The 26,487-nt window shown below is 47.7% G+C and overlaps 1 protein-coding gene across 4 annotated transcripts in view; it reads right to left on the minus strand.

Moving 5' to 3' along the window:
• LARGE1 (LARGE xylosyl- and glucuronyltransferase 1) overlaps positions 1-26,487 on the minus strand; it is a gene marked incomplete at its 5' end in the record, with an annotated part of 449,451 nt that overhangs the window by 99,223 nt on the left and 323,741 nt on the right. For all 4 annotated transcript variants that reach the window (XM_079714495.1, XM_079714492.1, XM_079714494.1 and 1 more), the window contains one exon: positions 11,666-11,770. In XM_079714495.1, coding sequence (XP_079570621.1) covers positions 11,666-11,770 — 105 coding nt within the window. The remainder of the gene's footprint in view (positions 1-11,665; positions 11,771-26,487) is intronic.

Consider the following 26,487-nt stretch of genomic DNA (forward strand, 5'->3'; position numbering starts at 1 on the left):
CAGAGGACCCAGTGCTGCTGAAGGCAATGCGGTGGGTTAAGTGCCCGGGGCCTGCTGATGGGAGTAGCGTTTGAACAGGCTGCTCCTCTGCGTTAGGAGATGAAAACTTGGCTCAGGGACAAGACATAAATGGAGACAATAAAAAAGGGAAGAGGATGTTGGGTGAGGGTGGTTTCTCCCTAGGGCCTGGAGCAAAACTGTGCATTGTTTAAAACCCCACCAGCCTGCTGGATAAAGCTGAACTGCCTCTTTAGCATTCAGACCTTAGACCTACCCAGTTCCCAGCCTCACTGCTTACCCTGCATGAACCTCCCATCTATCTCCACGGCTGGGCCAGGAATCCTAGCTACCCTGTGTTGAGTACTTCCTGTTTGCCAGGTATTTCCATTTACTTAATCTTTCCAGCAATCCTGTGAGTCTGTACTGACGCCCCTATTGTACAGGTGAGGAAAGTCGGCCAAAAAACCCCCCAAAATGGAAAAAAGATGAAGGGATATGCCCAAGGCCATTCTACTAGAAAGGATGGAGACAGAGTTTGGGCACTTAGGCACTCCCTGTATACTGGGCAGAGTCCACGTTGATTAAATTAAATAGACAAACTATGCATTGTTCCCTGACCCTGCCAAGTATTTCCACACTTGCTGCTCTGCTGGCCTGGAACATGCACTCCACCTTCCCCACTTACAGCCCTCCTGGCTCTGACACTCTTCTCAGTGCATCCAAGCAGGTCTCTACCTTAGCTCTCTGTACCATGGATGTGCCCCTCCATCACAGCAGCCAACCACATGGCATTTAGTTGTCCTTAACCTCCTGATCTTTGAGTCTATGGTGGACCACCTGTAGGGGGCAGGGGGTGATGATGGTGCAAGCAGAGACTACATCTTATTTTAAATTTCTACTCCTGGTGCAGGGTCCAATGCCAGGCCAGTACCTGCTGAGGGCTTTGCCTACTGAATGCGCAACACGGTAAGAACTGGGATTACAGAATGTTTCCCACCAGCAGCTTTCCATGCTCCCTTCCATGCCCAGAAAGGAAGGAGAGCAGAAGGCTGGAATCCACTTACTCATTCAACAAATATTTATTGAGAGCTTTCCATGTCCCAGATGGGGACATAGGAATAAACAAAACAAGATCCTTGCCCTCATGGAACTTGCATTTTTATGGGCAAAGTCAGGGATATGAGTTTCCTCTTGCTGCCATAACAAATTACCTTAGGAGCTTAACACATATCAATTTATTATTTCACAGTTGTATAGGTCAGAAATCTAGGGGCTGGGCTGGGTTGGGATCTCTGCTTGCGCTCTCACAAGGTCAAAATCAAGGTGTCAGCCAGCTTGGATCTTTTTTTTTTTTTTTTTTTGCGGTACGCAGGCCTCTCACTGTTGTGGTCTCTCCTGTTGCAGAGCACAGGCTCCGGACACGCAGGCTCAGCGGCCGTGGTTCACGGGCCCAGCCGCTCTGCGGCATGTGGGATCTTCCCAGACTGGGGCACGAACCCGTGTCCCCTGAATCAGCAGGCGGACTCTCAACCACAGCACCACCAGGGAAGCCCCAGCTTGGATCTTATCTGGAGGCTCTGAGGGGAGAATCTAGTCCAAGCTCATCGCGTTGTTAGCAGAATTCAGTTCCTTGCGGTTGTAAGACTGAGCTCCCCTCTTGCTTGCTGTCAGCTGGGAGACTTTACTGGCTCCTAACGGCTACTTACATTCCTTATCACTTTGTCCTCTCTATCTTCAAACTAGTAAAGGCACAGTGAGTCTTCCTCATGCTTCAAATCTGAATTCCCTTCTGCAATATCTGTTCTGCTTCTAGGTAGAGGAAGTTCTCTGCTTTTAAGGACTCCTGTGATTAGACTGGGCCTCTTGGATAATCCAGGATAATCTCCCTATTTTAAGGCCCGTAATTACAGCTACAAAGTCTCTTTTGCCATGTAACATAACATGATCACAGGTTCCAGGGATTAGGGCATGGACTTCTTTGCGGGGGCCATTCTGCCTACCAAATAGGCAGCAGGGGAATAATAAAAATTTAATTTGATTTTTATATTTGATATTTTTACTTGATTTATATATTTTATAATGTCGCTGGAAAGTGCAATGAAGAATAATCAGTCTGCGTGAGGGGATCGAGGGTGCTACTTTGGATACGATGGTCAGGGAAGCCCACCATGAGGAGATAACATCCAAGTGGTCAGAAGGAGGTAATGGGACAAGCGGGGGTGGGGGGGGCAGTGCGGGAGGCTGGCAGAAGAGCAGTCTGGGCAGAGGGCTGAGGCCCAGGGTGGGAATGCACTGGGCAACGGTCAGGAGGCCAGCGGGGCTGAAGGAGTGCCCAAGGAAGAGCAGGGGCCACGTGACTCGAGAGTTAGCCAAAGCCAACCCAGGAAGACTCTTTTCCCCGACGCTGTGCTTTGCCACGATTCACTCTGGGCTGCTGGTGGTCTTTACAAACTCTAGAGTTAAGGCGGGAAAACAGGACCAGATGCATGGCTCGAAAGCATGTTAATCAAGAGCTCAGAGGGCATGGAAGGCAGAACCGATGGCATTCGGAATCTGAACTTTTGGAGAATCTGATTTGAGCATTACTAGAGTGTAGCAGGGGGAACAGGAATGGCCCAGACATGGGCTAATGATCTGGGGCTTGGGGAAGGCCTGCTTGGTGTCTTTGACCAGGGGAGGTGAGGCATGATGATGTGAAAGGAACACACACATCCAGGTCTACTCCTGCTCGGGGGTCTCTGCACTTGCCCCTCTCTCTCTGCCTGGAATGCTATTATTCTAGATCTTGTAGATCAAGCCATCTTGTAGCATGGCTACAACTTCCAGTCCTCAGATCTTTAGCTCAAATGTTATTCCCTCAGAGAACCCTTCTGTAAAACATGGCTCCTTCTAGAAGAATCCAATTCCCTCCATACTTCCCAGCCATCACATTATGTCAGGGTTTCCCAGACTCAGAACTACTGACATTTTGGGATGGACAATTCGTCACTGTAGGAGACTCTCCTGTTCACTGCAGGATGTGTGGCAGCCTCCCTGGCCTTTACCCACTAAAGGCCAAGAGCATCTCGCTAGTTGTGACAACTAAAAATGTCTCTGGACACTGCCAATGTCCCCTGGGGCACCAAATCTGCCACCCACGCCCAATGATAACCGCTGTTCTATGTCACTGTCTTCAAAACAGCATCTTCCAAAATTATTTATTTCATTCGACCACAAATACCTACTCAATGTCTAGTATATGCCAGGAATGATTCTAGGTATGGGAGATAAAGCAGGAAAATTAACAGACAGAATTATTACAGCCCTTGAGGAACTTACACCCTCCTGGAAAGAGACAGATAACTAAGAAGAAAATGGACAGAATGGTCATAGGCCAGAAGGCAATAAACACCGTGGAGGAGGAAGAGGCAGGGTGGGGGCATGAGGCTGCAGTCTGCAGCTGGAGAGGCTCACAGGGGTCGTGTTCAAGGAACAGAGGGAAGGCAGAAAGACTGGCGCTGGGTGGGTGCAGGAGGCCAGGAGGAGATGGCACCAAAGGACACCAGGGCAAGGCTGTTCTCTCCCACAAGGACAAGCCACCTCCCATGAATAGGGCTCTGTTTTGTCTTGGTCAGTGGCATCCCCAGGCCAAGAAAGGTGTCTGATGAATATCTGCCTAATGAATAGACAAATGAGTGGTCAGCTCTGGGGAGGGAGACCTCAGCCCCAGGTGTCTTCACTGGACAAAAGACAGAGTTCCTATCAAAAGATGCTGAAAAGCCACACTTGTGGGGCCCACTTCTTTTTTTTTTTTTTTTTTGCGGTACGCGGGCCTCTCACTGTCGTGGACTCTCCCGTTGCGGAGCATAGGCTCCAGACGCGCAGGCCCAGTGGCCATGGCTCACGGGCCCAGCTGCTCCGCGGCATGTGGGATCCTCCCGCACCGGGGCACGAACCTGCGTCCCCTGCATCGGCAGGTGGACTCTCAACCACTGCGCCACCAGGGAAGCCCGGATTCATGACTCTTAATGGGGATAGAATCCCTTTCTGGGACAGGCTGGCCCAATGAAGAGTATGCCTGCATCCTGCTTGGGTCCCACTGGACGTGCGTGTTATACTTGTGTATAATTGTCATAACTATCTGAGCCTGAAACTAATACTACTTCCAAAACAGAGTGCTTTTCTGGGGCACCATTTAACAGACACTGAACTTGGAATACAAATCAAGCAAAGATGGTACTTCCTGCTGCCTGAAGAGTTGTTCACTAGATTGGAAAACTTCTCACAGATGGCAAACCCCGCTCACGGAACCTGGACCGCCAGTCTCCCGTTAGAACCATCTTGCTTTGTAGCTGCCACACTGAAGACAGCTCTCTCCCGAGCACAGGCATACAAGCATCTAGTACTTCATTAACTTCATTATGTCTTTGACTATAGCCAAGCCTGAGCAATTACACATTGCAGTCAGTATTATTTTATAGTAAATGAATTTCCTTTTTTTTCTTTATATCATAGCTAGGGAACTGTATTGATTTTTCTGACATTATATTTGTAGACCATGTAATATAGGTAACCTTTGGATTTTATTCCAGGATTGTAAAAGAGGCACTCAAGACATTTGTTACAAAAAACGGGGCAAGGCCACTGGCTGAAAGAACAGAAGGCATTTTCATTAGTTCTGCAGTTGACCTGAAGTTGAAAACTAAAATGAAGTCAAATAAAAGGCCACAAAGATTGGCCTAACTCTGGTAACACTCGCCAGAGATAAATATTAAGTCTGTGCTTTAGGCTCAATAAATCTACTACAGGAGCACGAAATTGGGAACCTTTGGCTGAACAGTCATTCATGGAGCTTTTCAGTTGAACTCAAGTTCAACTGGAGCTTGATGTGCAAATGGCCATGCAAGTCTGACCTAGGAGGCTGGTATGCATCAGAACATGTAGGCAGCATGTTTACAATAGTGGTTACCAGGCCTCATCTTTAAAGATTCAGATTCAGTCTCTCCAGGTTAGGGCCTGGAAAGTAACATCTTAAACAGGCATTTTAAGTGATTCAGAAAAGTGGGTGGAAGTGTCCAGGTGGAGGTGTGAGCCTCTGATAGTTTGATAAGAGCCAGAACGTGTCATCTGAATTAGAATGTCACCCTTGAAGACAGAAATTGGGGCTAGCTAGAGGCGACCCACCAATCAGTAGGGTGAGAGGTTTAAAGCCATCTCACACCCCATTCCTTCCCATGGAAAGTTCTGGAGGGCTGCTAGCTGGTGACTGGCTTCAGATACGTAACGACACAGAGGATGTTGATTAAGAAGGTACACTTTTATGGTGCCTACGCCCTTATAGTAGAAAAATGAATGAGAACCTGCAGAACAAAAGACAGTAACATTTCTATTAAGTGTGGTGTCACATGAACCGTTCCTTGAACAGCAAGCATCTTTCATAGGGATTATTCTACAAACTCCATTTAAATACTTCTACGCCAAGGGCTTGGGATACAGAGCTCAAAAAGTGATCATCTCTGTCCTCCGAGTTCACATAGGTAGGGGCGGTTGTTTCCAAACTTGTTTCCATAGTTCTACGATCAAGTAAGAGTGGGAATGCTGGTGGGTTTAACAGCTTTACTTCTGGACTTTCCAGCATCTCTAATATGCCAACATGAAATCTGAATCTCCAAGGGAGGGATGCAATATGCAGATTTCTCAACCTTAGCTGTCCACGGTTCACAGTTTCTGAACACATACTACCATCACCTGCAATATCTCCTAGAATTAGTCTAGAAAATGCTGGTCCAGGGTTATGGCAGGGCTGATGTTCAACTCTGAATCTCAATCAGGCTAGAGGCTCAAGTCACACTGAATTTATTTACAGATAAGCAAACTGTCCTCTACTAGACAATCATCTTTTTTTAAAAAATAAATTTATTTATTTTTTTTGGCTGTCTTGGGTCTTCGCTGCTGTGAGTGGGCTTTCTCTAGTTGCGGTGAGTGGGGGCATCTCTTGTTGCGGAGCGTGGGCTCTAGGCGCACAGGCTTCAGTAGTTGTGGCTTGTGGGCTCTAGAGTGCAGGCTCAGTAGTTGTGGTGCACGGGCTTTGTTGCTCCGTGGCATGTGGGATCTCCCCGGACCAGGGATCGACCCTGCGTCCCCTGCATTGGCAGGAGGATTCTTAACCACTGCGCCACCAGGGAAGCCCAATTGGTATCACATTTTAAAAAATCATTTTCTGCCCCAAATAACAGGCACCCAGTAGCATGTGCTGCAGGAAGAAACTACATTTAAGTCTGGTTTCTCTGGACGTATTTATTACAGACAGAAATCATCCAATCCCAATATTCCTTCAGAGCATGAAGAGATCTTGGTTCTTGACCCAAGAGACAAAGAGGGCTCAGGGAAATGAAAAGACTTGCCTAGGGTTGCAGAATGCCAGGTGCCAGAGGGAGAGCAGAGGGTAGACCTACATCCCACACTGCCAGTTGTCCCACTAAAGCTATTTCTTTAACAGCTCTTGAGCAAGTTGTCAAATGTTGGCTCCTTTGATCGCCACCGTGGAATTCGCCACCGTGTCTGACTTTACCATGAATTTCCTTCCCTTTACTTCTTCACAGCCCAGTTTGCTCCAACCTCAGAGGTGAGTCAGTCCTTGAATGTCCCAATTTTGTTGTTCTGTAGATAAGGATTCCTAGAGAAATTCTTCCTCCCTCCCTGGAAAGCCAGGCCTCCATCTGCCTGTCTCTGGCCTAATTTGGGGACTGAAAGGAACAGGATGCATTTTATTTTAAAATTGTTCCTTAAAGCACATCTTCTGGTTAATATTATATCCTTAATATGTCTCAGGGAGGACACATCCTCTCCGTGAGTAACGTCTGGGATCCTGTGCGGACAAGCCTCCTGTAAACGTGCCATCTTCTTTCTACTGGCCTGCCTTCCCTGGCCCCTTCTCCAATCACCTGCTACTTGGAGCTCTCTTTTCCTTTCTCTTCTTTGCCGGTGTTTGTTTTTAAGATACTCACTCTCAGCCATATGAACTGAAGTGGGCTGAATCTTTATGAGACTATCATAATCTTGGTTTTATTTGTTTGTTTTTTAAAGTCCTGCAGACAGCTGCTTGCACGTAGGAGATGATGAACTGACAGAATGGTCGGCGATGGACACATCTCTGCGCAAGGATATGGGAGTTCTCCTTTATTCCACCTGAATGGCTGTAGCAAGGACCCTGAGCGGCGTCTGTCTGCACATCCACAGCTGCTGTGGTTTAGCAGCTCCCTTAATAGGGAATTAAGTTGTAAACCGCTCCAGGAAGAAGGGAGGGGGATGAGTGGGAGAGGTGGGCAGATCTTCCCTCATCTTTTAGGATCCTGGGGGCTTTGTGCAAGCAGACTGGGAAAGAAAAACAAAGAGGAAGGGAAACTGGCTGGCTCTTCAAAGGCCAGTGTCTAGCATACAAGAAAATTCTAGGAATTAACAAAGATGACGCATGGTAAGGTGCCTTGTAGGATGCCTGGTGAATGCAGCTGTATCTGATAAATGTGGCTGAACCTGAATGACTTGAAAACAGATACTAGGCTGTGGTCAGGAGGAGAAAGAAAAACAACCACCAACTTCCAAAAGCACTTGGGTTGACCAGCTCCCCTGTAACTATACCACCACCTTGGAGCCTCACAGCGGGCTCTGGGGTAGGACTATCATTCTCAGATCACAGATGAGGAACCCAAGGCTTGGAGAGCTTGAGCAGCTCTCCAAAGGCACAAAGTTGAAAAGCGTCAAGGTCAAGTCTTAAAGGCAGATCTTCCAGCTCCAACATTTTATGCATTGTCTGGCGGTTTTCAAAGTAGAATCGGCTGATATACAAACTAACATTGTCATTTTTTTCTCAAATGATATGAAAAGTTAACCTTTTCTAGTTAGTGGAGAGATTAAAAACTGCAAGGTGACTGCATTATATTTGGGGAAAAGCAAGAAAATGTACTGGTTCTTTCTGACCTGAGAGCTTAGGAGACCTCAGCAAACCCTAGGGAACCAGGTAACCACCATTTTTAAAGCAGGTGGATCCCATTCCCTGATGAAATAAGTGGCAGAAAAATGCAACAGGACACAGGCTAAGTTCATTAAACAAGTTACCTCATTAACCCTCACACACTAGGTGCTGTTGTTATTTATCCTGTTTTATAAGGGAGAGAACTAAGGTTCAAGGAGGTGAAGCAACTTGGCCAAGCTCCCAGAGAATAAATGGCTAAATTCCAGCATAACCAGACCTGTCTTGGTTTCCCAGCACCAAGCTGAAGGCTCAGCACGGGGCTCGGCTAGAGATACCCCGTCTGGAGGCTTGAGATGCGCTGGGATTCAGGGGAGCAGGTTCTCTCCAGTGGAGTCCTGACAATTTCCATTAGAATCTAAGTGTCTGGATGACTCATCCACTGATGTGTGGCAGAATCCTCAGTCTTAAAATAACAAATCCCCAGCATGAAAGTCAATGCATTTTGATGTCGCAGAAATCCTTTTCTAATGATCACTTGGTGTCACTGGCTTATTTAAATGGGCACATCACTTCTAACAGGGCTTTTTCCCATCTGCTCTGCCCTTTTAGAAGCAGCAAGAAAGGGAAGCAACTCACTGCCTTGGTATATCAAGTAGGGGCTGCAGAGGGTTTAGGTACCTGTCTGTCTCCTGAAGGAGGGGACATGCCATTTTGGTCATAATAAATTCCCCAGTGTGCTACATTGTTCTCCCTCCTGCAAACCCAGATTGATGACCGGTGGTTTTTGTTTGACGTAGATAACCATGACCCCGATGCTGTGTCCTAGAGGCACGGCAGTTTATCTCCATGTGACATTTTCTATTATTCTATGCTGTGGAAGGCAGGAACTAAACACACAGCAGGGCTTACCTGAGATGCCCCTTCTCCCACCTTATAAGCATGGGTGTCCCGAGCTTTAGGAAAGCCGGGAGTGAATGTGTGGAAACCCAGGCACAGGAGATCAACATGAGGTGATCATTTGCTGAGCAAAAGCAGCATGGGGAGCCCTCTCATTGGCCCACTGTGGTCTCCTAAAGGGTCCAGCCTCAAATGCGCTGGGAAAACAGTTCCTGGGGAAGCTTGCAGGAAGGGGTAATGGGGTGCCACGTTTTATCAGAGCAGACCCTTGGACCTTCTGCTCCAGAAACATCCTGGAGGCTTCCTTTAGTGCAGAATCCTGGACCCCTCCCCAGACCTTTCAAGAGTCTAGGACTCCACATTTTAAAAAAAGGATTCTTGATCCTGAAGCCACTAAAGTTCAAAGTAGGAAGGTTAGCAGTTAATAGCAGGCTCCTTACTTATCAGACTACATCCTCTCACTCTCTAAGCTTGAGTTTCCTCGGGATAAAATAGAGATAAGAACAGCTCCTGCCTCAAGAGGTTAGTGTGAGGATCAGATGAGACGAACACCTAGAACGCACCAGGGACAGCACCTGGTCAATACTTAGTTGGGATGCAGAGGCTTACCCATTATTAAAACACTGAAATACCTCTAAATCAGCTAAGAAAAGCTGCTGCTCTGAGCCCCTTTGGGCCCCCTCCCTGAACCTGGCCCCTCTCAGGGACTCCCCAGAATTTCCCACCATCCAGCAACTCACGGGTGAATGCCCAGCACAGCCTCCAGGATGCAGCCTGGGTCTGTGAAGGGCTGGTGGTTACAATTCTTCCATTGCAACCCCTGCAGGCTGTGATGCCTGGTAGGTGTTACATCCCGTGAGGCATGCCTGGACGTTCTGGCAAATGTTGGCTAAAGGAATGTCCCCCCAGTTCAAAGGACAGCTTTCAATGAAGGCCACCCTAATCTCTGGCTGCACAGGACACTGACCCTGGACCTTTCTCTCCTTGTCTTATTCCAGCTTTGACCCCACTCTGACCTGATCTCTGAACTTTCACTTCTGGAAGCTTGACTCTCAGCCTTTTTCCTGTGGCCTCTGGGGCTCCATGTTTGCATCTGACCTCTCAGGAATCCGACCCTCAGCTCTCAGAGTTGAGTCTGGCTCTTACCACTGCAGACTGACCTTAGCGTCCAGGACAGGCTACCACCTATCACCTTCAGGTGGCGCCATCCCCAGACCCCTGCCCCAACTCAGTACAGCTGGTCCCAGATGCCAAGTCCCAGCCCTTCTTGGCCTGACCTACCCTACTGCCCCCGGAGCTCCACGTTCCAGCTCCAGGTAGTGGCAAAGAGGATGGAGGGGAAGAGGCAGAGTTCAGAGGCATTTCCTAGGTAGACAGTGGCAGGACCTGGGCCTCAGGAGAGGGAGGTTGCTCTAGTTTCATCCTTTATAAGCTCCATGAGGTCATGGGCTGTGTCTGGTGTATTAGCATAGGGCCTAGTGCACAGTAAGCATTAGACAGACAAGAGCTGTACAAAGAATGAATGAATGAATGATGCTATTAACAGAGATAGAAAGAAAAGAGGAGGTGCACATTTTGGGTTAGCAGGAAGGTAGACAATGGATTTGATTTCAGACGCATGGTGTTTAGGGGCTGTGGTATCCCTAAGTACCAATTACCAAATATTTCTGCCTTTTCTCCTTCCAGGCACATGGTCGGGTTGCACTTGGCCACACTACTTGAAGGCGAGCACGACCACATGATATGCTTTAGCCAATTTCATGTTAGCAGAAATCATGTCATTTCCTTGAAAAGATACATGCACCCCAATGTTCACTGTGGCACTATTTACAATAGCCGAGAAATGGGAGCAACCTAAATGTCCCTTGAGAGACAAATGAATAAAGATGTGGTATATATATACAATGGAATACTACTCGGCCATAAAAAAGGGATGAAATAATGCCATTTGCAGCAACATGGATGGACCGAGAGATTATCATACTAAGTAAGCCAGATAGAAAAAGACAAATATCATATGACATCACTTATATGTGGAATCTAAAAAAAAAATGATACAAATGAACTTACGTACAAAACAGAAATAGCCCTAGAGACAGAAAACAAACTTATGGTTACCAAAGTGGAAAGGGAGGGGGGAGGGATAAATTAGGAGCTTGGGATTAACATACACACACGACTATATACAAACTAGAGAACCAACAAGGACCTACTGTATAGCACAGGGAACGATATTCAATATTTTCTAATAACCCATGAGGGAAAAGAATCTGAAACAAAAAGATATATATGCACGTATAACTGAATCACTGCTGTACACCTGAAACTAACACAACATTGTAAATCAACTATACTTCAATTATACAAAAAAAGGGAAAAAACAAAACAAAATAAAACAAAAAAGAAATTATGTCACTTCTGACAAGAAACTTTGAGTCAATACACATCAGCAACTTTGCTCCCCATACAAAGATGAATCTTGAATGCTGAGGATGCACACAGACCCTGGGGACCTAAAGTGGACACGATGATCTCTAGTCTCTATTAACAGAGCCAAGGAACCTACAGGTCACACTCGTAAAGCTGTCCCGCTGGATCTGGGGCTGACAGTCAGTCAGGAGAGGGGCTTTTTGGTGAGAATGCCATGGACTGCCACGGCCCGGTAGCGACTTTGCCTGTAGCTGCAGCCCTAAGCAAGAACCAGAAGGCCAACGGCTTATGTACCATCCAGTGCAGAACTAAGACAACCAGGTGGCCTTCTCCCGTGCTTTGGCCCACCTCCTGTCCCACCCCCAGCAAGCCACCATCATGATTTACCTGTGTTGTAGCCCCTTCCAAGGGCAGGCCAAGGGCGGTGATTTTTCCACAGGTTTCCGAGGTACCAATCACTCTGGTTCTCTACCAGGCCCAGGACCTGTTGACCTGTGAAGTACAGAGAATGCAAAGGTCTTAAAAGAAGCCAAGCCACGTGGGACAGTGAGTACTGAACAGCAGATACAACAATGGCAAATCATCGTAACACAGATTTTGTTATTGGGAGCTTTTCTGAGGTGCCAAACTCTTATCTAAATGCTTCACTTGTATTAATATGTTTAATTCTCACACTTAGGCAGCCCAGCCATTTTCATTATCCCTATTTTATAGAAAAGAAATGGAGGTCGCCCAGAGTAAGTACTTAATTAACTTGTCCAAGGTCATCCAGTTAATCTGTGACAAAGCCAGAATCCCAAACTATTCATCCGTCCATCTGTCCATCTATCTCTTAACTCACGTAACACATATTTATTTACTGACATACTCTTCTTCAAATGTTCCAGTTCACTATTTCCCAATGTATATTAATTTACTGGCTTTTGAGGCAGGAGCTGAGGTAATTTTCTCACTCAGAGAGGAAGAAAGGACCCTTGGTTAATGAGAAGGGAGCCCCCAGAAAAGAGCCACATTCTTGCAGCATTTTTACTCTCACAACCACTCTGTCTTTTGTCAACAAGCATCATGTCAAGGCAGGCGTGTTTTCTAGAGGAACAATTGCTTCTCTGTCCCCAGCGCTTGGCTTTGACCTGGGCCTCGCCCTCTACTGTACTGAGGCCAACATCAAAGGCGAGTCAGGTCTCTCAATCAATTTCTGAGCAGCTTTAGCACCTCAGTTGAGTCCTCCACTCACCCCAATTTCTTAGAGTGTTAATGTTTCTGGACTCAGGTCTTCTAGGTGGGGCAGGTAGCCATCAGAATCAACTATCTTCTATTAGACAAGCCTATCATGCCATGTGCAGAAGGTATTCCCTTGCAACTATTATCAACAGCATTTTACAAACTAGGAAACTGAGGACCATGATTTGTATGACTTGCATATCCTGGAGCCAGGATATGAATCTATAGTTATCTGACATCCAGATTCTTTCCACTGTCTCCGCATTACTGCTTACCTTTACAACAAACGTTTGAGGTAGAAATTATAAGCCCACATTTTACAGGATGAGATACTGAGACTCAGAAATTTTTTTTTTTTTTGCGGTATGCGGGCCTCTCACTGCTGTGGCCTCTCCCGTTGCGGAGCACAGGCTCCGGACACGCAGGCTCAGCGGCCATGGCTCACAGGCCTAGCAGCTCCACGGCATGTGGGATCCCCCAGACCGGGGCACGAACCCGTGTCCCCTACATCGGCAAGCGGACGCTCAACCACTGTGCCACCAGGGAGGCCCCATGAGACTCAGAAATTTAAGTAACTTGCTAAAGGTCCCAGGACTAATGGGCACTGTCTTCCACGGCTAACTGATGTCTTCTGGAGCTAAAATCCTTATACTGTTGGCCAGTCTGAGAAATAAAGCCCTTTCTGACCAAATGAAAGCCTAGCAACCCGTGAAGAAAACACAATGGTTCTCCTGGAATACCACGCTGGGTGACACAGAACCTCTTTGGTGTGATGACAGCTCCCTGAAATGATGGTGTGTGGGTTTGGTGTAATTTATTTGATCAATTTATCGAGCTCCCATCTAAATCACTGCCCCAGCACAAATCCATAAATTAGCGGCATAGGAGAAATACTACCACCCACTGTGTCACTGTATATAATCACAACCAAAACGTGTAGAACCCCTCAGAAAAACAGATCGCCAATTCAGAAAGTGCAAGAGCTCATCAATTCCACACGCAACAAGCTTGGGACGTTCGTGCAAAACAGATCTGAAAGGTGCAGCGCCCTCAGCCGAGAAAGCCGTGTGCTGAGTCTTGATGCTGTAACCTTGTTAGAGAGCCTGTTTAATAACCTCACTCTGAGGCTGGGACTCAAAGGGCACGTGGGGTCCTTGGGGGAGCTGGTTCATTCTTACTAATGACCCCTGGTTGGCGCCACCATGGGTTTTTTTTGGCATGATGAAAGAAGGGTGTCATGTGCTCAGAACCGATAAAGGGGAATAATGTTTCATGGAATTCAGGGTGGCCATGTGAACTTCAGGAAAGGTAATCTTCAGCCATCTGAAAGTCCAAGTTCCACTTTCGGATATTCCGTGAATTGTATTCTGCCTCGACCTGCTCCTTCAGGTGAATTTTCTAACAGCCACACGAAAATGCATAGTTTCACTGCTTGTGCCCTCATCTCCATGTCTTACTCATACAGCTCCCACCAGCCTTGCCCCCTGCCACTCCCTACCAGTAAAGGCCCATCTCTAGCAAGAAGCAGACTGTGAATTCCTGCATTAGATGGGGGGACATCTCTACTTAGCGCTTCCTCCCGGTATTTTTGCCATCGGCTGACTTATGTCCTGTCAAGGACGGAATGGGTGATATTCAAGCACACACACCTCATCTGTAAATGTCCACCTCTCCATTTGTCCAAGGGCAAGGACTGCATAATATCTAACACACTAATAGGCATGAATAAATGTCTGCTAAATAAATGACATCTGGTGCGTAAATCTCTCCTGAATGGAGACCACTTATGTTAGTGTATTAGTGTCCCCACATTGCTGAGGTTGCAAAGCATTTCATCCTCTCCCCATTCGCCAACATCAACATATTCTCTCAGTCAGCTCTGGGAACTCTGGCATCTTCCTCAGTTGCATGGAAAACTGCAAAGATGGGGTGGCAGCACCTGAAAGCATCTTTTATATGGGTTGCTCTACTGGAGCCTTCAACTCAAGGGCTTCATCTTCAGAGAAGGAGTAATTTTGCATGGTTAACCTTAAGCCATGTTATCTCAAAGAATAACATCCAAATTCTCCTTCTGTCACTTTGCACCTGGGCTGCATATCCTTTGATGGTGGCAAGCGGCCCTTTCACATAGGCAAGTCCTCTTTAAGGTTAAGAAAACAAAATCCTTAATTAGCACCATGATAGCTGTAATTTTAATATCCACTGGTTGAGAAGGCAAAATAATAAACAGCTACTAAGATTTCATTTTGCTTTTTTAGATGAATTCATTAGCTGCTTTGTTGATGATTAAAGCGACAGCTGGGCTTTGCAAGTGGGCTTGTGAATACCCTGGGCTAACTGCCTTCACCCCTGCAGAGGTCTGTGTCCGTGGATCGGGAACCACGTGCAGCAGTGTAGCCAGAGGGGAAGGCTGGAGCCAGGCTGCCTGGTTCCAATTTCTAGCCCTGCCACTTTTTAGCTGGGCAGCCTTGAAGAAATTACTTAACCTCTCTCTGCCCCAGTATCTAACTGCTGTGACTTCACATGTTTAAATGACTTCATATGTGTTAAGGGCTAACCACAGGGGCTGGGGCATATTAAAAACTATACATGTAATAGCTCTTCTTCTTCTTTTTTTTTTTTTTTTTGCGGTACGCAGGCCTCTCACTGTTGTGGCCTCTCCCGTTGCGGAGCACAGGCTCTGGACGCGCAGGCTCAGCGGCCATGGCCCACGGGCCCAGCCGCTCCGTGGCATGTGGGATCTTCCCGGACCGGGGCACGAACCCGTGTCCCCTGCATCGGCAGGCGGACTCCCAACCACTGCGCCACCAGGGAAGCCCCTGTAATAGCTCTTCTTAAATATCATCATTCAAGCTCATCGGTCAGCTTCTGAAAGACAGTGACCCCATCCAAATGGTTTTCTTTTGGCCATCTAGCACAAGTCCTTCTAGAAGTTTGTTTCTTTAAGTGTGGTCTGAGGACCAACTGCTACAGAAACACCTGGGCTTCTTGTTAAAAGTGCAGATTCCCAGGCCTCAACTGTGAAGTTAACTGTGACCGGAAGGCTGCTTCCCTCTACATCTTTCCTTTTGTGAAGGAGGGATTTCCTGGCTTCTTACCCCAATCCTTCCTCTTCCCCAAGGGCAGGGAAGAAGTTACCTGACCTGGTGAGTTTCAGAGAGAACCGAGTTCAGGTGGCCTAGCCATTCCTTCTTCTTCCTCCCAGGAGCCAGTGTGCCAGCAGAGCTCCACCTTGGATCAGTTGTACAGGGCAGGTCCCCTCCGGATGAGGCTGAAGTCGCCCCACGCTTCCTGTGACAGGGTGGGCGATTCCAGCTCTGGGGTTGGTATTATGAATATCCACCGTAGATGCACATCTAAGTCAAAACCTCCTATTTAACTTTTATCAGTAAAATAAGGTGACATTTTGCTCTCCTTTGTCTTATCTCTCAGGATCTGGGGCTATGGGGGTAATATCACATACTAATTCCCTCATCACATAACACTTCTAAATAAGAACTCTGGGGGCTTCCCTGGTGGCGCAGTGGTTGAGAGTCCGCCTGCCGATTCAGGGGACGCGGGTTTGTGCCCCAGTCCGGGAAGATCCCACATGCCGCGGAGCGGCTGGGCCCGTGAGCCATGGCCGCTGAGCCTGCGCGTCCGGAGCCTGTGCTCCGCAACGGGAGAGGCCACAGCAGTGAGAGGCCTGCGTACCGCAAAAAAAAAAAAAGAAAAAAAAGAAAGAACTCTGGCCACTTGGTCTAGTAACCTGCATTAAAAAAAAAAATCCCCAGGTAATCTGGATGCACATTAAAATTTGAGAATTATTGATCAGGGCCTGGGAGCTCTGTCCCAGCTTTGGTCATCAGTGAGATTCCCTTGCAGGGCCCCTAGCAAACAATAAAACTCATGTGGTGTCTAAATTTAGCGCATCAACCAGCAGAATTCAGTGGCCGCCTCCAGTGCTACACTTCTTGAGTACAGTAAAGTGGTGAAGAAAGTGTATGGCAGAGCCAGTCTGCCTGGTTTCCAATCCTGGCTCCTCACCCAGGTGCTAGCTGTGTGACTTCAGACAAGTTACTTAACCTCTCTGTGCCTGTTTCTTCATTCATTTATAACATGGCGTTGACAAAAGTACACACCTCAGAATTAAACATTTTTTTTCTCTAGGCACAAGTTAATTTGTGAAAATGAAGCTGTGTTCTTTGCTTATTCAAACATCACCACTACCAACGCCCAGAAAATAGTAAAATGTTCAGTAGGTATCTACTCTTATCATCATACCCAGAATTCCCTGGCCCAATATTCTGCCCCATTGGCCTGGGTTCGGCATCTTCGGTCTCAGCTGTCCCCTCCCTTCCTTAGCTGACACAATCCTTACCCTACCTACACTTTCGTTCAGTTTGATATCGACTGAGGGTTTGCTTTGTGTCAGATACCACACAAAATACTAAGGAATCAAAGACAGATAAAACATAGTCTGCACCCTAGAGGCAGTTGGAAGGAGACAGGTAAACAATTATGAAGCAGCATGGTACTTGCAATGACAGAAACGCTGATAAGTAGGAGGAATGGAGGGCAGGGAATAGTGGATTCTATGGGGAGAGTGGGGGATGCCCGTTTCCTGTCTACCGCAGCCCCTGCCACACTGCAGGCCACACCTGCCCCTTCCACACAGACCTCCAAGCTGCCAAGCTTCTCCCAAAGCTTTTCGGGTAGCAGTGCTGCCCTGGAACACTGTTCTGGGCATAGTCGTCCTCAGGTCCCCGGTGACAGCACATATGAGACAGCTTATTTTCACAGCTCTGGCAATCCCAGCTCACCAGCCAGGTGGCAGCTACAGCCTGGTCTCCAGAGGTCAAAGTCTAAAGCCTTAATCTTGATGATGCAAACCCATCCTGGGCTTGCTATCCCATTAAGAGGTACAATCCCAGGGATTCCTCTCGGGGAGATGACACGAGATGCTGGTGTGCTGCCGCCCTCAGCATTCCACACCGCCTGTCTCCTCTATAATAGGAGTTATTATAATAAAACACTGTGATGAACAGAAAAGGCTCTGTCATTGTTTTCTGCGCTGGCCCTGTGGTTATGATTAAGTGCACTGTTTCCCGTCTTCCTTACTCTCGGCACAAGTTAACTTAGGAAAATGAAGCTGTCTTCTTTGCTTATTCATACATCACCACTAACAGCCAGACAAGAGCGAACAAGCTTGCTATTCTGCTGGGGCCCCGGTGTCGGTGTCACCAGACAGCAGAAGGATGGCTCCAGACTGGGAACTCCCCTGGTTCCCTCCTTCCGCAGCTTTTGGCTCAAGGCAGGGCTGCTGCCATTCAGGAGGTGAGGCCCCAGGGAAGCAGGGATTGGTGATGCTTCCACGTGGCACAATGAATGTGGAAAGGGTAGGCGGGGCATTTGCCCACCAGGTATAAATTAGAAAGACAAAGGGTTTTACAACCAGGCAAAACAGAGTTCAAGCTCCAGTTCAGTATGGCTTGACCAAGGCATAACTTCTCTGAGCCTCAATTTCCTTATCAGTAAAAGGGCAAGAATAGAATCCCCACCCCCTGCCTCTAAGAATGGATGTATTGATAAATAAGATAGTACCATAAAGTGCCTGGTTCGTGGTAGATGCTCAGCTAAAGGCATCTCCCTTTTTCCCTTTTGTGATGGTCATTGTTCAGAAAGTCTAAGTTTTCCCGATTCAAGCACTGACCCTAGCTGCATAGGCTGGACTCTGCGAAATTCAGCCAGCCGCTCCCCCAGCTGCCATGCTGCTGGCCCTTCCCCAGCCCCACTGAAACTTTTTGAAGCCTTTAGCTTCTGTAACACTAGTCTCCTGGCTGTTTTCTTCCCTCTGGACATTCCTTCCCTGCCTCCTTCATGGGGCTCCCCTCCCTCTGCCTCCCCTGAATGCTGGGCTCCCAAACTCCCATCCTTGGCCCCCTCTTTTTGCTCTACGTTGTATCCTTGGATGATGGAATCTAACTCAACAGCTTCAAATACCACTGAGGGGAAGATCATCACCCATCTCCATATCAGACTACTTTCCAGAGCTTCTTACTCTTTTTTTTGCGGTAAGCGGGCCTCTCACTGTTGTGGCCTCCCCCATTGCGGAGCCCAGGCTGGGGACGCGCAGGCTCAGCGGCCATGGCTTACAGGCCCAGCTGCTCCGTGGCATGTGGGATCTTCCCAGACGGGGGCGCGATCCCATGTCCCCTGCATCGGCAGGCGGACTCTCAACCACTGCGCCACCGGGGAAGCCCCAGAGCTTCTTACTCTTAAATCCAACTATCTTCATTTGGCTCTTTCACAGCCACCTTCAACTCAAACTGATCAAAATCAAATGCACAATTTTCTCTTCCTAAATAACAGTCTGACTCCTGCCTTTTTGTGGTTAGTAGCGTCAAGGTTTAACCTGTCACTGAAGCTAGGACCTTTGAATCAAGCTTGACATCCCCCTCTCCTCACCCCTCACATCATTGCCAAAACCAACTCCTACAGATTTTATCTATTATTTTTCACACCCATCTCCTTCCTTGCTCTATCCTCATCATCTCTCTTTCCCTGATACCTTAGCAGATTCATCCTTGATCACCTTTCCCTCAGGGGTGCCCCTTGCCATTCTATTTTGCTTTACTCAGCTGTAGAAATATTTTAAAAGTACAAATTTGATGACTTTGCTTCCTTGAGTGAAAAATGTAATGCTCCTGAGGCCTAGTACAGTGTGGATGAATGGCTGGCTGGATGAATGAATGAAGAAATGAAAAATAAATATTATCTACAACCCACAAATCTAGACCATCCAGAACTGATGAGCTCTATGTGAATGGCGTGGAAGTGGCTGTGCACTAGTTAGCCTCTCCAGGTAAACAGCAGGAGCAGGTAGCTCTAGCCCTGATGATGGATGCTTCCAGTGCTACCTTTTTCCCACCCCCAGGAAAGCTCCTGGGTGCACAGAGGGAGTCTGCCAACCACTGCTGCACATCAAACCAGCTGTGCTTAGAGCAGCAGGGGAATATTAAAATGTTAGCACCAGGGGCTGTCCTGAGTATCAGCGGGGAAAACAACAATGCCCTTCCAACCTCATGTTTATTCGACTAAGCTATTTTAAAATAGAAAAGCCTTTAATAGTACCATTCTTCCATGCATGTCTGAGTACAGCATGGCTGTAATAAGGAAAACATAAGAGTATCACATTGCCATTTACTAAACATCTGAAAGAACCGCTTCACAGCCATAGGTGCCCCCGGCTAGTGGGTGTAGAATAATAAAACATCTCCCGTGAAGATGGGACACAAACAGCCCTGAAAGGGTTGAAAAGGACTGTTTCGGAACTTGCAGGTTTCACAGCTCCGACTTCTTCAGTTTGGTTGTAGCTAAATGCACTCTGGGAACACAGAGGTTCACATGAGCTGCGGAGGACTTAATAATTCCTCTGGAACTGCCTAGTTTGACAGATGAAGCCCAGAGAAGGGGATGGAGGTGTCTAGAAACACGCCGTCAACGCAAGATATAGGACTCCACCACCGGCTCTACGCTCCCTGTTGTTTTTTTTTTTCCCAATGCTTAAGCTTCTCCAACTTGGCCTCCTCTTCCTTCCTTAAACTTTAATATAATTCTCATCTGGTTCACATTTCTAGCTCTTCTACGCTTGAATGGTAAGCCTGGGCAAATTCGTAGTTCCTCAGCTTCCTCCTCTGTAAAATAGTAAAGGTTTCTATTTCACGGGGCTGCATTGGGGACCCTGAACCAGGTTTATGTGCCCCATGTTTATGTTGCATGTCCTTGAGATGGAATCCATGTGCTCTAGTTAAAAAGGTCCTGCTGTCCATCATTTTGTTTCCTTGGGGCTGCTTGATGAAGCACCCCCGGCTCCAGTTTATACCTTGTTCAGCCAACCCTGATTTCATTTGGAGAAAAATACTTCACCCTTACTGACCTCTATAGCTGAGGGATAATCCCTTCTAAGAGGAATTAGAATCAGTGTCACTCTAGAAGGTAGAAATAGGCTGCATGAGTTAAGATTGAAGGAAGATAGATTTTGCTTCTTGTAAGCAAGACCGTAAGTATCACTGGAGTTCACCCAGACAGAAGTGAGCTGCATTTCCAGGGAGAAGCTCCTGAGCATGGCTTCCGAGGCTGCGTGATTCCACCCCCATCCAGCAGGTATTCACCACGTCCCTGCTGTGCACTGGGCCCTGTACCAACTGCTGGAGATACACCAGTAAAGGAAACACTGCCTTCTGGATTGCATGATCTCTGCAAAAAGCTTCTCAACTGGTTTGGCTGCTCTCTGCACACCCCACCGGACTCTTACTGAAGCAGATTCTCTCAGGGTGAGGCCAGGGGGTCTCTCTGCAAAGGACAGCTGCAGGAATTCTGATGCAAAGCAGGTCTGGGGACCTTTGGGAATGGGAGGTCACCCAGCAGGCATGCTGTAGGCGGGGGATTACCTGCACTGAGCAGAAACACAAGATTGGATGACCTCAAAGCTCCCTTCCAACCTGACCATGAGATCTCTTTATTCAGGCTAGCAACGCCTTTCTCAACATCCTCCTCATGCTGGGCTGTCCCCACACATGTTCTCGCACTTGTACTGCGTGTGTGCGCGTGGCTGCCCCGCGAGGGGAGGCCGTTCTTCTCAGGGCAGCCCCTGCTCGGTGAGCACTTTGCCCAGGCACCGGGATACATGCTTGTCTTGCATCATCTCAGAATGCCCTACCACAACCCCAGTGAAGTGGGCACGGTGCTCATCTCATGTTTCAAAAGGGAAACTGAGGCTAAGAGAGGGAAAGACACGTGTCAAGGACATGTGACTAAGGACCACAGAGCTGGGGCTTGTGTTCCGGTCTCTCTGTTGCAAAAGTCTATGTTTTACACCTAAATTCATGGTTAGGAACAATCTGCAAGGCATTCCTCTCCCCAGGGGAAGGGCTGCAGCTGGCACAGCTGTGGGCAAAGCTCCAAAGGACCTAGAGAGGGTGGGTGGAAAGGCTGGTCAAGGTGTCTAGCCCTCCCGCTCCTGCCGTGGTGCCCCCTGGGGCTGCAGGCAGGGGTCTAGGACTCTGCAGAGTCCTCTGGATCCCATCGGGGCACTCTGAGTCTAATTTCCTTCAGCATTAATCCCAGGGCGCTGAGCTGAGAGCATGTCCTACCCAGGGACATCCAGGAAGAACAGAAAAGGCAGGCCTGAGACTCAGAAAAGAGCCTGCTATCCAATAAAGGTCCAGATAACGATATTCCATCTGCCGAGATGCAAGACCAAGCTTCCCTATCTCCCAAGTCAGCCCCAAGTGGGCCCGCATTAACTTAATTTACAGTTTAAAAACTCCTGCTCAGTCTCAAATAATGATTTCTCTCTTCTACCTTCCGTGATCTTTGGTCTTTGGAAACGGGAAAAATGAAAAAGGGATGTGGAGCCAGCCGCTGGGCTCCCTTCCAAGGCTGCTTTTATCACACAGACTCCCAGGACGCTCGGCTGCTATCACCTCTCAGATGAGGCCTCAGCTCGGGGAGCACAGCTGGCCTGCATCCAGCTACCACTGCCATCCATGGACTTGTTGGGTTGGTCTCTTTTTAAAAACAGTTGGTTGGTATCTTTCAGATCCTTCATTCACAGACACTCCTTGAATCACTAATAATAGTGCCTAGGAGCAATCCTCTAACTTTTCCCACTGGGGTTGCAGAAAAAGCACTTGCTTGCAGGATTCAAAGGGCAACATTTAAGTTCTGGCTTTTCCAATTATTAACTGTGCAACCCGGGCCCAAACTACTCCATTTTTTTTTTTTTGCGGTACGCGGGCCTCTCACTGTTGTGGCCTCTCCCGTTGCGGCCTCTCCCGTTGCGGAGCACAGGCTCCGGATGCGCAAGCTCAGCGGCCAAGGCTCACGGGCCCAGCTGCTCGGCGGCATGAACCCATGTCCCCTGCATCCGCAGGCGGACTCTCAACCACTGCGCCACCAGGGGAGCCCAGACTACTCCATTTTTGAACTTTATTTTTTATTATTTTTTTATTATTTTCATTTTATAAAAGGGATGATGATAAAATTCACCATCATGCCATCATAAGATTGTTTTAAGAGTGAAATGAAAGGCTGCAAACTACCACTCAACTTTAAGTATTATCATTATTACCAAGCCTTTCTGGGTCTTATGTAGATATTACTTAATTTTTTTTCCCCAATAGCATTTCTGAGATTACAGCATTATTACTCCTTGATACTCTAGTTATGCAGAGGCCAGATACTGAGCAAACTTTACAGTCTGAAACACAGCCTGGAAGGTGGGAGTTACCAGGAGAGGCCCCTGCTTGGCTGAGAAGCACTCAGGAAGCTTGAGCACAAAATCTCTCTATATTCTTAAGGCTGGTCTTTGGGCAGATTATCGAGATGAAGTAATGCTCCTTCAGGGAGGAAAGACAGGCAGGAAATTCAAAACAGAGATACTGAAAGGATAGAGGAACATTGGCCTGGAACCACTCAGTACAGGGTTTATGAAACGTCCATATTTCAAAGATGTCTGTCATCACCTTGAGAGAGGTCATTCATCCATTCACCAAATAGTTACTGAATACATATAGAGCCAAGCACTGTGCTGGGCTTCAGGGAGGCAATGATGGGTAAACCCTGAGATGGTCCCTGCCCTCAGTGGAGCTAACATCCTTGTAGTGTGTATTAGTTTGTTAGGGATGCTGTAACAAAGTACCACAGACTGGGTAGCTTAAACAGCAGATGTTTATTTTCTCACAGTTCTGGAGGCTAGAAGTTTGAGACCAAGGTTCTGGCAAGTTGTTTCTTCTGAGGTCTGTCTCCTGCCCCTGTAAATGGTCACCTTCTCTCTGGGTCCTCACGGGGTCATGCCTCTGTGTGTCTGTGTCCTCATCTCCTCTTCTTACAAGAACACTAATCATATCAGGTCAGGGCCCATCCTAATGACCTCATGACCTAATGACCTCTCTAAAGACCCTAAGTCCAAATACAGTCACATTCTGAGACCCTGGAGGTTAGCACTTCAACAGATGAACTTTTGGGGACACATAATTCAGCCATCCCATAGGGCAAGGTCACTAGACAATCACACCAACAAATGTGGAACTGTGACTCTGAAAGAACTGGGAGGGAGAGGTCCAGAGTAATGCACAGGGTCTGAAAGAGGAGACGTCAGCCAGGAGGTTACCTGAAGAAATAAGGATTAAATCAAGATCCGAAGGGAGATGCTTAGAGTGTCAAGGCAACGCAAACAGTGACTGCTAAAACCCTGCAGTGGGAAGCCTGACCAAGATGAAGGCTGTGGTGTCACAGAAAGATATTTGGTATTTGTCCCTGCTTCCTGGCACAGAGCTCCTACAATCCTTGGAATTTCCCGAGTGATAAGAACATCTTTTGTTCTAATGAGGAAACCCTCCGAAGCCCCTAGACAGCATCAGGATGGGGGCTGCTTGCCAGAAAAACCAACCCCTGATTAGAAGCTTGGAATATTCAGCTCCACTCCCCAACCTCCGGGTGAGAGTTAGGTGGGGTGGAGACTGCGTTAATCACCAATGGTCAGTGATTCACCCACGCCTGCCTGCTGGAACCTCCACACACACCCCTAAACCACAGGCTACAGGCTGAGAGCTTCTGAGTCGGTGAACACACAGGGGTTCTGGGAGGGTGGTGGGCCCGCAGAGGGGACACTCCTCCCCCCATGCCTTGCCCTGTGCATCTCTTCCATTTGGCCGTCCCTGAGTTGCATCCTTTATAATAAACGAGTAACAGTAAATAAAGCTCTCCCCTAAGTTCTGTGAGTCATTCTAGCAAATCAGCAAACCTAGCTGAGGAGAGGGGGTTTTGGAAACCCCCAACTTTGTAGCCAAATTGGACAGAAATGTGGGTAACCCCGGGACCCAATACTTGTGACTGGTGTCTGAAGTACAGGTGGTCTTGTGGGTCTGAGCCCTTAACCTGTGGGGTCTGTCGCTAACACTGGGTAGTAGTGTCAGAACTGAACAGAACTGTAGGACACCTACGTGGTGTTTTCAGAGAACTGAAGAATTAGTTGGTGTCGGGAGGAAAACACACGTCTCAAAGGACTCAAGGCCAGTGGGACTGAGACACGCAGGCCAGGGAGAGGATGGTAAGCTGATGGTGAGAGAGATGAGGCTGAAGTGGGCAGGACACACCTGTGGGGCCTTGTGGGTCAGGGCCCAGAGTAAGGAGGTTTATCCAGGCAGGACAAGCAGGGGGCGAAAGTAAAGGGTCTCAGGCACAACACCAGAGCACCACTCGCAAAGAAGACAATGGGAACAGTGCCCCTTTGGGTGATGCAACATGGCAGTACTGAAAGTGAGGGGCCAACGTGATCTGAATGTTCTGAAAAGAATATTCTTGCTGCTGTGTGGGAATGCATTAGTGGATGATTTGCCGAGTAAAAAACCAAGGGTTTTACTTTTTTCCAATCGTTTAGAAATATCACATTAGAGACACACAAGCCTAGAGATGCTGGGAGAGGTAAGGGCTGGAGACATACATCACGGTCAACAAGCATCCAAGGGACCTGCGTGCAGGCGACATGCTTGGGTCGAGGGCCAGACCAAGAGGCAGAAGTGAGAATGCTTACTCCCCTGCAATCTGGTAAGAGGATGAGTCGCGTGGGGAAAAGGGGTAGACGCCACTGCTCTTGTAACCCCAGATCTCCCAGGGCTCAGCGTACTGTGGACAGTGTCTAAAGGTTCTATATCTGTTCGCTGAACGTTCATGTTGGAAAAACAGCAATTTAGCTTGTGTTTGGAGCCAATCAGGCTCCAGGAAAGAGGCGGTAGAGGGGACTCTAAGAAACCATTCTCGTCTGTGTCCTGGGGGACGCAGACGGGGTGCTGCTGGGTGTGCGTCAGTCACTGAGGAGTACGTAGACTGCGCCTCTAAAATAAAAGGCGGTGCAACTCACATCAGCACAGGGACGAGGAGGAAGGAAAGCCCAGGCAGGAAGGATGGAAGGAGAAAAGTTCTCAGGCAAGAACACTCACTCATGCACGCTCAGGAGTCGGTGTGGGAAAAGGCGTGGAATAATGATAAGATAAAATAATGTATTCAGCCATAAAAAGGAACGAAGCACTGATACAGGCTGCAACTTGGATGAACCTCACACACGTTATCCTCAATGAAAGCAGCGAGACACAAAAGGTCATATATTATATGATTCCTTTGATATGATATATCCAGAACAGGCAAATGCATAAAGAGAAAGCAGATCAGTGACTAGCAGGGGATGGGGGGGAGGGAGGAATGTGGAGTGATTATTTGATGAGTACATGGTGCTTTTCTGTGGTGATGAAAAAAGTCTTGAAACTAGAGAGAGGAGAGAGCTGCATAATGCTGTAAATAACTAAACACCACTGAACTGCACATTTAAAAATGGCTATTTATATGAAACCACGTGAATTTCACCTTAGCATGGTAGGAATAACTGCAATAGGCCAATGATATTTTTACCCAGTTTATCCTGTTGAATTTTCACTACAAATGCTGGCACGGCCCGGATGCCCTCACGCCCCAGAGCTCTCCTGTTCTCCATCCCTGCCCCGCGTCCTCCATCATCTACGCCAGGCCACTGCTTTAAATGCCAACTATATGTTGATAACTTCAAACTTTATATCTCCAGTCTAACCTCTACACTGAGTTCCAGAATCATAAATTCAACTGCCCACCTGACACCTCTACTCTGGACATCTAATAGGCATCTCAGACTTAAATATCCCAAATCAAAATCTTGATTTTTTCCGCCTCTGTACCTGCTCTCCCCTCAGCGTCACGCAGGTCAGGAAATAGCAGCTCACTCTCTCCAGCTGCTCAGTGGCTTAGGCCAGAAATTATGGAGTCATTCTTTTTTCCCTAAGCTTTATTGAAGAACAATAAACTTCAATAAATTCATCCATTTTAAGTGTAGTCTGACAAATTGTGGTACTTGTGTACAGTTATGTAACCATCATCAGCATCAGGATATAGAACTATTCCAACAGCCTAAGGTTTTC

The sequence above is a fragment of the Hyperoodon ampullatus genome (assembly GCF_949752795.1).
Source record: "Hyperoodon ampullatus genome assembly, chromosome: 11".
Taxonomy (NCBI): domain Eukaryota; kingdom Metazoa; phylum Chordata; class Mammalia; order Artiodactyla; family Ziphiidae; genus Hyperoodon; species Hyperoodon ampullatus.